Genomic DNA, 13166 nt, shown 5'->3' on the forward strand with positions numbered 1-13166 from the left:
TATTTCATAGCATTGATATAGTTTATTTTACAATCCACCTCACTTAATTTACCCTATGCTTTGGTATGCACAAGTAATTATCTAATAATAAAAGTCACAGAATATATCAGCAAAGTATCTGGATTCAGTCATTCATCTTAAGAAATACAGGGCAATTCTAATATTTTGGACTCTTGTTAACAACCCAAAAAGTAGGTTACAGAAATGGGTTATAATCTAGCATGAAAATTGTTAGAATAAACCATTCCTACCACTTCCCCCCTCCCCATACTCTTTCTGTCATGTAATATTACTAAAATTTGATTCTTTGCAATATTTCTTTTAAATCAGTAACTTCAGAGAAATGCTAGATGCACCAAAGTTAACAGTGTAAGCATATAATAGAACCACTAGAGGGCTATATTTACCCACTGAATTTAATTTTATAACTTGGAATGGCACAGCAGGAAAGGACCCAACATAATCCTTTGTCTTAATTCTCCCAGCTATGTAGAAAATGAAGGGCAGGTTGATCTGTCCCAGATCTTACAGGTACCCGTACTCAATTTTTATAAATGTAAACTAATGCTCCAAAGAGTTATCCATACTCTGAGTGAATCTCGTCAGTATTCCAAGATCAAAATATTTTCAAATGACCCTAAAGCAATTAACACATAAGAGGAATTCTCCTTTTTAAAAAAAAAAACTCTGGGTTATTGGGTTTTAAGGGTTGGCTTTGGGTTGCTTGTTTTTTGCATTCAGTATGCAGAATAAAACAAATTGATCTTTCTTTGGTTCATAGGTTCATATTCATTTTCTTTTCTATAAGGGATTATACCTAGTTTTGGCATCCATTTAAATTTCATTTGTAAGAACTGAAGAAAAAACAATTCCAAATTTATCTGCTGTAGATAAAAGCTTTATAGTTTGAGTGTGGTAAGTACAAATTACTTTTTCATGCTTCATGACTGATGCAGAGAAGCTATACTGGGATGAGGCTTAGAATACTCTTATGTATCACTTATGTACAAAAGTGAAATGCAATAAAGGGTGCTTATGTTCTCATATACAAAAGGCAAAGATTTTGAAAAGAGGTGTTAATTATAAATAATGTTAAAGTATTGTTCTACTCACCTACTGTTTTAAAGATTAGCTATATACAGGGCACCTGAGTGGCTCAGTCAGTTAAGTGTCCAACTTCAGCTCAGGTCATGATCTCATGGTTTGTGAGTTCGAGCCCCACATCGGGCTCTGTGCTGACAGCTCAGAGCCTGGAGCCTGCTTCGGATTCTGGGTCTCCTTCTCTCTCTGCCCCTCCCCCACTTGTGCTCGGTTTCTCTCTGCCTCTCAAAAATAAATAAATGTTAAAAAAAATTTTTAAAGATCAGTTATATATGTAAACAAATCATTTTTCTATCTGAAATCCACTGGGTCTAAGCTTACTTGTTCCTTTTAACTTCAAAATTAGCTCTGGTTTAATAAACACAGGTCTATATAACTTAAAGAAATAAAACACTTTATTTTAAAAATTCCAAGTATGCTTCAAATGAAAACTGTCCATTTATTAAGCACCCAGAGTTCCAAGCATTGTACAAAACATGAAAATACTTGCTCATACTCTTTTAGAGCAAAACTGCTTATTCTGCTGCACTCATTTTTGCATGGCGTTGACATTTCAGTTCCACTGTCGTAAGAGGACCAGTTCTTCAAAACTTGCTCAGGAAACAAGTTTCTGATCCATAGAAGTAGATCATGCAGGAAGTTTCTCTGTTAATGTTACACTTAATGTCCTCTTCCTGGTTAACAGAAAATGAAAGTATTAAGTCTACAGAAAAATGAATTTTAATAGGACTATATTCCAAATGTCAAGTTTCAATTCAGCATTAGTTCTTATACTGTTTAGCCAACCGATTTACCAAATTTAACTATCATTCATATTACATTTTATTTACCCTTCAAAGGGAAAAGCAAGAAAGTGACATAAAATAAAGCTATATAATAGGCTACAGCCAAGAACACCATAGTGTTCTATATACTGGGGAAACAAATAAAATTGAACAGAAACTTTAAAGGGGAGATAATATCAATTTCAGAAATTCAGAGATTCAAAGACTTTTCTTCACACTCACCTCTGAAACCTCCACCTCCTCTTCCTCCTCTGAAACCTCCACCTCCTCTTCCTCCTCTGAAACCACCTAAAAACAGAGGAAATTTTAAATTACTGTACCCTATCCTACTCCCATCAGCCTAACACCCTAGATTACAACTTTCTAACCAAGTATTCTGTTTTAATGAATTACAAAAGCTGGTTTCTTTAAAGTCCTATTTAGCCCTGCTGTTCAATGTAGGAATACCTCAACTTTTGCTCACATTAATTACTTTTTTGATTGAACGAAGGCTTTTTATCCTAAGAACAAAAGGTAGCAGACAGGAATGGTTTCACTCTGGGGATACTATAATAAATACAATATTTAAAGTTAATTCAGCTGCATATGGAGCAGCACTGATGCTCACATGTTGAATAGAAAATTTAAACTTTTGAAGTATCCAACACATATTTGGCCTCCTGTTTGAGTCTCCATTTTTACTTCTTTTGGTTGCTAACTTTGTAAGGAATGATGAATCGTAAGAAGAGGAAAAACCAACATTTCTAAAATAATGGTATAAAAATATAGAAGTTTTAAGACAGACGAGTCAGTTTTTTCAATGTTACATATGAGATTGAATATAGAATGGGAATAAAGGGGAGCTTATTAGATTCTCAAAAATATTTAAGAAAGACGTATTTTCAGATTTATTAAAGAGATAACCTCCTATCTGGACCGAAAAAAAAGGACGTTTAGAGTGAAATAATTAAATTAAGAAAGGCAAAGGTGAAAACAGAATTCTCTCTACTTTCTGATTCAGTAACAGAAGATGTCCAACTAATTTGCAGCTCCCCTTCCTAAAGCCTACTCTGCCATCATCCTGTCACCCACCCACCACACCACTACTCCCAGATCTAGTCCTACTCAGTGCTGCACCCCACCTTATCCCCAGCCCTGTTCATCATCTAACCCTCATAATGATGAATGTTACAAAAGTTTTGGGACATACCTATATCAAAATGCTGAAATCCAAGCAATGAATTTATTGGTTAAGTCTTTGACATAACATCAGAAGATAGGGGTTTTATTTCTGGGACTGCCAACGGCTCAATTAGGGCAAATTAACTTTTGTTAGCCTCTCATTTCCTCATCCAAAATAAGGCTATCACCTAGCCTACAAGGCTCTGCTGAATATTACAGGAACATACATCCGTGTGAAAAGAATACGACAAGCTCTCAGCATAAATTCAACACCCAGTGATATTAATTAAAAAACTAAAATTCAGTCAAGATAATCTTATACTTTATAAAATGTTCAACAAAACGCGAATAACCCCACAGAGATAAAATCTCTCAAAATTATACTTTATTAGGTTTTTGAAAAGTAAGTCATTGAAACTAAGCATTATTCCTATGGCAACCTGCCAAGATTTGAAACTAGTTTTTCTAAAAAAATAAACATAAGGGAGGTTTCCCTATATACAAAATTAAAGTGTACTATGTGAACTGGCTGCAGCTGTGAAATCTCATTAGAAATTTCCCTCACAAGTAACTTACCACCTCTGCCACCTCTGCCACCTCCGCCTCTTCCTCCTCCTCGACCTCCCCTGCCACCACCTCTTGAAGGTCCCTTCTCACCGGGAGGCCGAGGTAAAAACCTCTGCAGTGGTAGCAGTTTATATGGGTCTATATAAAACTGGAAGTGTAACAGAAACGATTAATGTGATGATTTGGAAAGGAGTACAGTACAGTCATTAAGAACTACACACGACTCAAAACAACCTGGGTTGAAATCCCAACTCTATTAACTACTGTGTAGCCGTGGGCAAAGACTTAACTTCTTTGTGCCTTAGTTTTCTGACCTGTCAAATGAAGAGAATCAAGTGCCTACCCCACAGTCTTGGTGAAGATCAAAAGAGTAATGTATAAAAGCACTTCAACTTTGCACACAATAAGCATTACATGTATAGAAATAAAAACCTAGACCAATTCAATCTCATTTCTCTTTAGAAACAGATGTCTTCCAAAAATTAACTACATTTTCACTCTACAGACTTGCCCTAAGAAAAATGAAACCTTTTAAAACCTTAACATTAAAATTCAAAATAAAGCCCAGGCACACTCGCTATTTTAAGACTTTAATAAAGGATCAAATCAGTAACTACTTGCTGAACATACAAAGTAATAGAGAATATGCATAAACTAAACCCATCCATTATTTGGAATTAAAGAGGTTATTTTGCACAGTAATGAAACATAATGGGGTGTATCTCAATTTTACATAAAACATGCATAAGGAATTTCAAAATGATAAATGTATTACTTATAACAAGATGTCTGAATCCCTCTTTAGACCACCTTATCATTCTTCTTTCCTTCAGAGCCCATTCATTAAAAATAGTACCTAGCTCTGCACTGCCCAATATGGCAGCCACTAGCCACATGTGGCTATTTAAATTAATTAACAACTAAAAATTCAGTTCCTGAGTTACATTAGCCACATTTCAGGTGTATGATAGCTACAAATGGTTAGTGGCTGTTGTACTAGGCACGAGTTTTCATCACTACAGAAAATTCAATTGGGTGGCACTAGTATAGAGATTATTATAATAACATAGGCTGGATAAGGAGGGCCCGAACCATAACAGTGGATCTAGAAATGGGGAGAGGTAGAATGTACCAATTTAGCATCTGATGATAAAAAATACTACGTACTAAATCTTCAAATAATACTGTGAGAAAAGGCAGGCATGGGGATCAAATTTAAATGGCTATCACAAGCAAATTCTTTTTTTCAGGTCACCAAATGAGAAGCTGGGCTGTCAGGCCCACCTGAATCAGTTCATTTCCCCGGGGATACTTGTCAGGTTTCTACAGCCAGTAGCAGCCCTATGCTAGCAACAGAACACTGTCCCCATCTCATCTCCTATTCGTATCAGGGTTCTGGGCCCACTCCACTGGTGCCATAACCTTTTGACCTCCCTGTTGCTAAATCCAAAGAACACTTAGAAGCAACATTTTGCCACAGTTGAGCACTTCCCATTGGAAACACTGTTCTCCTGACTTTGGTTGATAACCTCTTTTATGAAATTCTCCTGATTTGCATCCTCCGTGTTTACTAGTGTGACTTCTCGGTCTCCAAGAGACATATAAATTTAGGAGGTACCCCAAAGCTCTTTTTCTCATTCTTTCTTCCCAGACTGTATCATATACTGTCTATAATGACAACTTTCCAATTCCGTCTCTAGTCCAGACTCTTCCTTCGAGCTCCTGTGTGAATATCTCCCAAGTGCTTCAAACTCATTATGTCTAAAACTGAATTTATCATCTTCCCCCTATTCCCTTTTTCTCCAGTGTTTCCTATTTTGTTACTGTGGTGACACTGTCCACAGAGATGTTGAAATCACACATCTGAAAGGTGGGGATATTTTTTTTTTAATTATTTACGTGCACACTAGGGTGGGGCAGAGAGGGAAAGAATCCAAAGCAGGCTCCATTCTCAGCACAGACCCCAATGCGGGGCTTGATCCCACAACCCTGGGATCATGACCTGAGCCAACAACAAGAGTTGGATGCTCAAATGACTGAGACCCCCAGGTGTTCCAGGGTGGTGACATTTTTTAACTTCAACTGATCAATTATCAAGATCTATGGATGGCTACTTCCTCTATCTCTCATAAATCCATTCACTCTTCTCCATTTCTACTGTCACTACTACCCTAATCCAAAATGTAACCTCTTCTGGGACTAATGCAGCAGTCTCCTACTTGGCCCCTTCACATACAGTACTAACCGTTTTCCAGGGTACTCTTTTATTTTGCCAGTGGTCTTTTTAAGTATAAACTTAATCATATTCATCCTAATATTGAAAAACAAAACTAAACCTAATGTCTAAACTCTTTCCCATAACCTGAAGGCATTAAGTAATCCAGCCACTACTTACCTCTAGTCGCTCATAAATGTTCTATGCCCAAGCTATACTTCTGCCTTTTTCAGATCCTTAAATTGGCTTACTGTCTTAGAGACATGCACTTACTGTTTTCTCTACTTGTAATGTGCTTTCTCCTCCTCTTTGACTAGCAGTGGTTCCAAACTACATCAAAATTATCTTAACTACATCAAAACTGTCCAGGAGCTTTCCTTTTTACAGTTGAATCCTGGTCCCTAACTAAGACTTACTAGCTCAAATTTTTAAGAGTGGAACCAAGAAATACGTGACCTTAAAAGCTCCCCCACATACTCTAATGTGCAACTAGGTTTGGGAATCACCCCTAGTCAACTTGCAGGTCTCAGCTTTTAGCTCACTTCCTCAGAAAGCCAACATACTAAATTTGGTCCCAATGCTAGCATTTGCATAGTAATATGTATTTCTCCTTCACAGCATGTATCATAATGTTATTGAAATTATTTGTGAAATCATTTAATATCTGACTTCTAATGTTTCATAATTTAATGTTTTAACTTAGAATGTCTGGTCCTATAAGATGTCCAATAAAAGAGTTTTACATAAACTAACAAACGTACGCCAGCAGTTATAGAATTTGCTAATATAAGAATAATTTCTGAAAGCCTGTATTAATTACATTTTTTTAAGTTTATTTATTTTGAGAGAGCACACGTGAGAGAGAGCAGGAGCAGGGACACAGAGAGAAGTAAAGAGAGAACTCCAAGTAGTATCTGCGGCATCAGCAGAGCCCGATGCAGGGCTCAGAACTCACGCACCTGAGACCGTGACCTGAGCCGAAATCAAGAGTCAGACACTTAACTCACTGAGCCGCCCAGGCGCCCCTTAAATAAATTACTTCTAAAGATCAGTAAGTTCAATGTCTAAAATACAGTACACCTCAATTTACGATATACTGGGGGAGTCTCAAGGGCTCTACGTAGCACTGTCCTAAGGAAGGTCATTCACTTATAAAACCAACGATCCTAGTTATAAGCTTGACTCACCTTCTGCAGTTTTTTAAAGGAAGATGCCTTCATATTTTCTGACAATTTAACAGAAAAATACTATTAGTTATATTAAGGAACAATTAAGATCAAAGAAGGTAACCTTCTGAATTCATATGTAATTTTTTTTTTCTTTTTTTTTTTTTCTTTTTTTTCTTTTTTTTTTTTTTTCTTCAATGTTTTTTATTTATTTTTGGGACAGAGAGAGACAGAGCATGAACGGGGGAGGGGCAGAGAGAGAGGGAGACACAGAATCGGAAACAGGCTCCAGGCTCCGAGCCATCAGCCCAGAGCCTGACACGGGGCTCGAACTCACGGAGCGCGAGATCGTGACCTGGCTGAAGTCGGACGCTTAACCGACTGCGCCACCCAGGCGCCCCAAGAATTCATATGTAATTTTAATAACAAGTTTAGAATATATGGCAATATGTAGGCAAAGAAATGAGTTTCCAAAAGGAAATGAAGTTTTTGTTTCTAAAACTTCTAATTCCACACTATTCCAGTGGCATCATCATAATCAAGGCAAAGTACCTTAATCCTGTAGCACTTATCCAAATGACAATCATTTCTAAAACCTTCCAAAAAGGAAGTCACTCTTTTAGAGCCTTTCTTTTTAATATATGGAGATACATTCTCTTCTCTTGATTCTCCTTTATGGTCCAATCTTAGCAATACTCTGTCCAATTTAATGAAGAAGTTTAATTAAACCAATACTTAGCTCCAGAAAAAGCAAATGGTAACCCTTCAAAAAGATCATTGGGCCTTCTAATTAAAAAGGATACAAAATCTCTAAGTTGTCCAAATATTTCATCCACTTTACCAATTTGTTCTTTGTTCTCTAAATAAACTGGAGCATTGAAATAAGGCACCTTATTTTCGTCTGTAGTACATTTACAAACTATGTCATCTTCACAGGGATGCAGGAACTCTCCTAATACTGAAATAGGACAAAAAAATGTTAAAATATAAAACAGTCTCAAATGATATTGACCCAACATTATCTGGAAGCTTTCTTTTGGGTACCTGGGATTTCACTTTATCTGTTCTCCTCTGAGGCAAGGAAAAAAAAAAAAGAAAAAAGCCCAAACTGCACAACATATTAGCTTTGTGGCCTGGGATAAGGCTCTCACATCTCTGCGTCAGTGTCCTCATCTTTAGTAAGGGGCTAATAACAGTACCAACATCTAATATATCGTACTGTGAGAAATAAGTACAATGATAAACGTCAAGTACTTAGTACAGTAAGACCAAATAACCCCAAACAGGTGTTTTATTATAATAACTATCATTACTAAGCACTATATTTACATTCTGCTGTCTCTTTTCTTCTCCCCAGTCCCTAACTGTAAATTAGTCTTTGTTCTTTTTTTTTCCCTCCCCTTTTATAACTTCTCACTACCACCTCTTCACCAATGATGCTTCACTCTTTTTCAAGGAAGTGTGGAATCTCCAAAGAACTACCTTTATTTCTAACTGACTGTCACCCCAAACTAAAACACTCATCACATCCTGCAAAACCAACTCTTCATCCCTATCACCCAAGCTTAAAACCTGGAATCTTTTATTCCCAGTGCTAGCCAAGTTCTACTGAATGTTTCCATTGAAATCATTGAAATCTCTCCCATCAAACTGTTCCTTTTTTTTTTTTTCTCACTTCCACCATGGTCACAGTTCATCATGCATGGACTGTTGCAATAGCTTGTGTGCTAGGACCTGTGACTCTAGCCATTACCCTCTACAAACCATTTTGTACACTGATCCAACCTCATCTTTATATTAGACACTCTTCATCCTTTCTCCTCTTTGATGTAGGCTTCTACTGTCAAATCTCTTTCTCACTTTCCATAACTTCCATCCCACCTCATTGATAATTACTCCAAAATTACTCTTATTAGGTCCTTTATCTTGCTCACCACCCCCTCTGTAGTCTCCCTTCCGAGCAATTTTTTTCTCACTCCTCTTATTTATGAATAGTAATTGAGAGCACGGGCTTTGGAGTCAGAAAACTTGGCTTTGTCTCTCAAACGTATCACTTACTGATCACTTATTACCACGACTCTAGCAGACAAACTTAACTCTTAATCACAGTTTTCTTATCTGTAAAATGGGGAAAATAGGAGTAAGCACACAATATTACCTATTTAATATTACCTATTTAATAACTTCCTTTCAGCTCAAGCTCAAGTTCCACCTCCATGATACATTATAAGTGCTCTTTTGCTCTTGATCCCCCCTTAACATTCTACAGCACTATTATAACTCACTTTACAGCACTTCCACACCCCACTCCCCAAACAAGCAGTAACTTCCGTATGAGAGCTGCTAGAGCTATCTTTCAGCACGTCATTCCCAAAATTAAACCCACAACTTCCTCCCCCAAGTAGGGTAAGCTTTGAAACCGACATACAAACTACGTGTTCCGGAGGTCCTTGGTCTTGGCCTTTGTTAAAGCCTCCGCGGCCACCTCCTCGTCCAAATCCTCCTCTGCCGCCACCACCACCTCTGAAATTACCGCCTCCACCTCGGAAGTGGTTGTTGCTGCCGCCGCGATTGAAGCCCCCACCTCGATTAAAGCCTCCACGACCTCCGCCTCGAAAAGACATGCTTACTATACCTGGTGAGAAAAAGTGCGTACCTTTTGGTCACTGTGGCCTCAGGGTACACCAAGTAACCCCTCTAGCCCCTCTGAGCCATGGTCAGACCATAGAGGCGGACAATAATAAGAATAGCAACCTTGCCACCTCACCCACCGCCAAGCCGCCAGTGACAACCCGAAGGGTGAGGAATGTTACCCTCCCATAGCCTTAAGCGCGCGGACCTACCACTCACCAGCCTCGTCGCCCACGCTTAGCACCTCCGCCCCCAGCGAGCAGCAAGGTGTTCACGCCGCAATCCCTTCACTCATCCCTCCCTCCCGCACCTGGGTTCCGCGTCCAGCCATTCTCCGCTCCTCCCGCTCCCTACCTCAACTCACCCACGCCACGTGCACCTCTGGCCCCGCCGCGCACACCCACCCGTCCACTACTTCCGTCGTACACCAGCCTCCTCGGCCACCGTACCAGCACAACGTGGGGACGTAGGGGGGGGAACGACAAGAAACTCGGACGGGTTTACAAAAACGCCAGTCACCGGCGGAACCCGCGCCGCTGTCACCTTTCCAAAACAGCCTTCAGCGCTGGAGGAGGCGCAATACTATCTAACCTTAACCACTAGCTCACGGCAGTCAGGTCCACTTTCCTACTGAGGAGCAGAGGAAATGACGTATAATGGTGGCGTCCTTTGAATCCAGACCTTGCCGGAAGTGCCGCCTCGGTGTTGCCCTGGGAGACGGTTGGCGTTGGTGATCCGCTCCCTCTCCCGGGGATCCGGCGGTTAGAGGTGGCTGTGGACTCGCCGTGAGCCCTTGCTTCTCAGGCTGCAAAATGGCCTCCTCGTTCGTCACCCCACAGTTGTGAGGAGTTTTCAGCCGCGCTCTGGCCCGAGGTGGATCTGGTCGCGTCGAAACCCAGTGCGAGGGCTTCCTGTGTTTTTTTGAGCTCTTTTTTTTTTTTTCTGGACCCTTTGAAATACGCAAGATTGTGAGCTCGACTGGTCCATCCTTTTGTGCTGACTAGTCCGTCCTTTTGTGCTGTGGTTTCACTAGTTAAAGGAAGAAAAGATGCGTATGTGTACTTTCCTTTTAAAATGTTGTTTGTTCTTTAAAAACATTTTTATGTGATAAAAAGCCAAACCGTTATTTCTATCTTTTGCACCAAATAGTTTATTCGATTTGTCAAGTACGTTTTTTGTTTTTTGTCAAGTACGTTTTGAGCACCGACAGGCTGTACGCCATCAATACTACAGGCCCCTCTTTCTTTAAGCCTTGATATCTAATTTCAGCTTCTCGTGAAATTAACAAAGAAAGCTAGTGACCTCCTTTTTGTTAAATTTGGTTGGTGTCTTTTACACCCGAATCTTTGGAGACCTTACTTTGGTATTGGACACAGTCGACTGCCTGCCTCTTTGAAAGGGTGGAGATTGGTACCTACTTCAGAGCGCTATTTTGATTCGGAAAGAACTTTGCAAACTTCACTATGGAAATACTAGGTAGGAATTATGTTTTCTACAGTAATGTATAAGCTTCTTGAAAAAGCCCCTAACAGTCCTACATATAAAGGGAATTTGATAAATGTATTTTTTATTCCGATTTGGTAAATGTACTTTAAATTGTGTACATCATACAGAGGAGAGTTTTTCATACATGCCCTGCTCTATTTTGCTTTGCTTCGTTTAACGTTTGCATTCAGTGTTTCTACCTCGATATAATCTACAAGAATTCGAAAGTCCAGCAATAACAACAGGGAACTACAATATCCCCTCACATCCTGAGCATCTCTTTGGCCTCAAAATAAGCGCTTTCGTGTTTAACTTTTCCATCTGTACTGCATGTAATGATATACTCACCTTACTAAAAGAGTTTACTCGTGCCATAGCCATCCGCAAGACCCCCAGATAGCTCCCCATTTCCTTGAGCAACAAGTCTACAGTAAAATCTCCCCATTGACTAGGTCCTCTACTGATCAGTTTTATTCCCCTCCTGTGTTGCACACCATCCCTCTGCTTAATCGGACCAGCGTCGTTGCCTTGCTTCTCTTTGGTTGTTGTCAAATACTTCCTGCTTAGAAAAGTTTCTTTTCCCATCCAGCAGACCAGACATTTTCTATCTTTTTTACCCTGGAGAACTCTTAAAATAATTTTCATGTCTCAGAAACCCCTGATAAAGTGTGTGTGTGTGTGTGTGTATGTGTGTATGTGTGGGTATGTATGTATGTGTATGTATATATATGCATATCTCTCACATGATCAGCAAGTTGTAGACATAATGATCCAATATTAATTGTCAATACTCTTTTTTTAAACTCTGGTAAAATACATATAACAAACTTTACCATATTATTCATTTTTAAGTGTATAGTTCAGTGGTCTACATTGTTGTGCGTGCAAATCTGTTATTTTGAGTAGAGAAGGATGTTTTTCTCTGAATCTGTTTACTTTGTCCAACCTATTCTGTGTAATTTTCTTTTCGTTGCAAAGGATATCAATTCTGATACAAATTGAGGAGACTTCCATTTTTCCTTTAATTTAGTAAAGGTTGCAAACTGATTTTAGTGACTGTTAAACTCTTTATATAGGCCCCTTTTTGGGTAAAACTGTTATTTTTGAAATGAAAAAATAATGAAATTTACCTACTTAGTATGAAATCTTTTCGTGACTTTTCCTGTATATACCATCAGTTCTGAGTTGGTCTTAAAACCAGAATACAGGGATTTCATTTTCAACTGAAATAGGATGATCTGGGGCGCCTGGATGGCTCAGTCGCTTAAGCGTCTGACTTCGGCTCAGGTCATGATCTCACGGTCTGTGAGTTCGAGCCCCGCGTCGGGCTCTGTGCTGACAGCTCAGAGCCTGGAGCCTGTTTCAGATTCTGTGTCTCCCTCTCTCTCTGCCCCTCCTCTGCTCATGCTCTGTGTCTCTCTGTCTCAAAAATAAATAAACATTAAAAAAAAATTTTTTTTAATAAAATAGGATGACCTTTGTCTTTGTTCTTAATGCTCATTAGATAAGATAAAGCTTGCTCACACAAGTAAGAAGTAGAAAAGGACAGTAAAATATTTATTACTTTCCTATGAATGGTAGGATGCTTTTCTTTTACAGAAATTCAGAACTTACAGAAAGGCAAATCAGTGAATTTCATCTTATGTTTATAATCATTAATTCACAAATTCTTCCCCTTTCAAAATCAGGTGCTCAGCCTCATAAGAAGGTTCAGAGAAAGGAGCCCTCATTCAGTCATAAACTTGTGTTGAAGTGGAGGGAAAATACTGTTTAGTTTTGTTCTATAGTTCCTTAAGGTGGTTTGGTCTCAACTTGAGAGTTGTTATTTCCTAAGTGCAAACAGCAGTCGAAACTTCAAGATTTCTTTTTGCCATGTGATTTTTCCAAAGATTCAATTTCTAGGGGCACCTGGTGGCTCTGTCAGTTAAGCGTCCAACGTCCCACTTCAGCTCAGGTCACAATCTCAGGGTTCACGAATTCAAGCCCTGCTTGGGCTCTCTCTCTTTCTCAAAAATAAACATTAAAAAAAACTTCCTAAGTGCAAGCAGCAGTGGA

The 13166-nt window shown here is 39.1% G+C and overlaps 2 protein-coding genes across 12 annotated transcripts in view; one reads left to right on the top strand and one right to left on the bottom strand.

Annotated features, from left to right (window-relative positions):
- Nucleotides 1-1478: 1478 nt before the first annotated feature.
- On the bottom strand, nt 1479-10327 carry GAR1 (GAR1 ribonucleoprotein). Of its 10 annotated transcripts, none has more exons than XM_042935706.1 (7): nt 10308-10327; nt 9424-9630; nt 7799-7953; nt 7017-7076; nt 3624-3762; nt 2109-2174; nt 1479-1775 (listed from the first exon to the last, which is right to left on the bottom strand). In XM_042935706.1, exons 2-7 carry the CDS (start codon nt 9617-9619, stop codon nt 1762-1764), a joined length of 630 nt encoding a protein of 209 aa, XP_042791640.1. In that variant the 5' UTR covers nt 9620-9630; nt 10308-10327; the 3' UTR covers nt 1479-1761. The 10 variants fall into 10 exon arrangements, with proteins under 10 accessions (XP_042791640.1, XP_042791637.1, XP_042791636.1 ...); XM_042935703.1 differs by lacking the exon at nt 10308-10327 and adding an exon at nt 10170-10290; XM_042935702.1 differs by lacking the exon at nt 10308-10327 and adding an exon at nt 10076-10290.
- Nucleotides 10309-13166, top strand: part of CFI (complement factor I) — a 90585-nt gene continuing 87727 nt past the window's right edge. The window contains exon 1 of one of the 2 annotated variants that reach the window (XM_042935692.1): nt 10309-11102. The gene's annotated coding sequence lies outside the window, so the exon portion shown is untranslated. The remainder of the gene's footprint in view (nt 11103-13166) is intronic. The other variant, XM_042935697.1, reaches the window with a different exon arrangement.

This window comes from Panthera leo, chromosome B1, assembly GCF_018350215.1.
Source record: "Panthera leo isolate Ple1 chromosome B1, P.leo_Ple1_pat1.1, whole genome shotgun sequence".
Taxonomy (NCBI): domain Eukaryota; kingdom Metazoa; phylum Chordata; class Mammalia; order Carnivora; family Felidae; genus Panthera; species Panthera leo.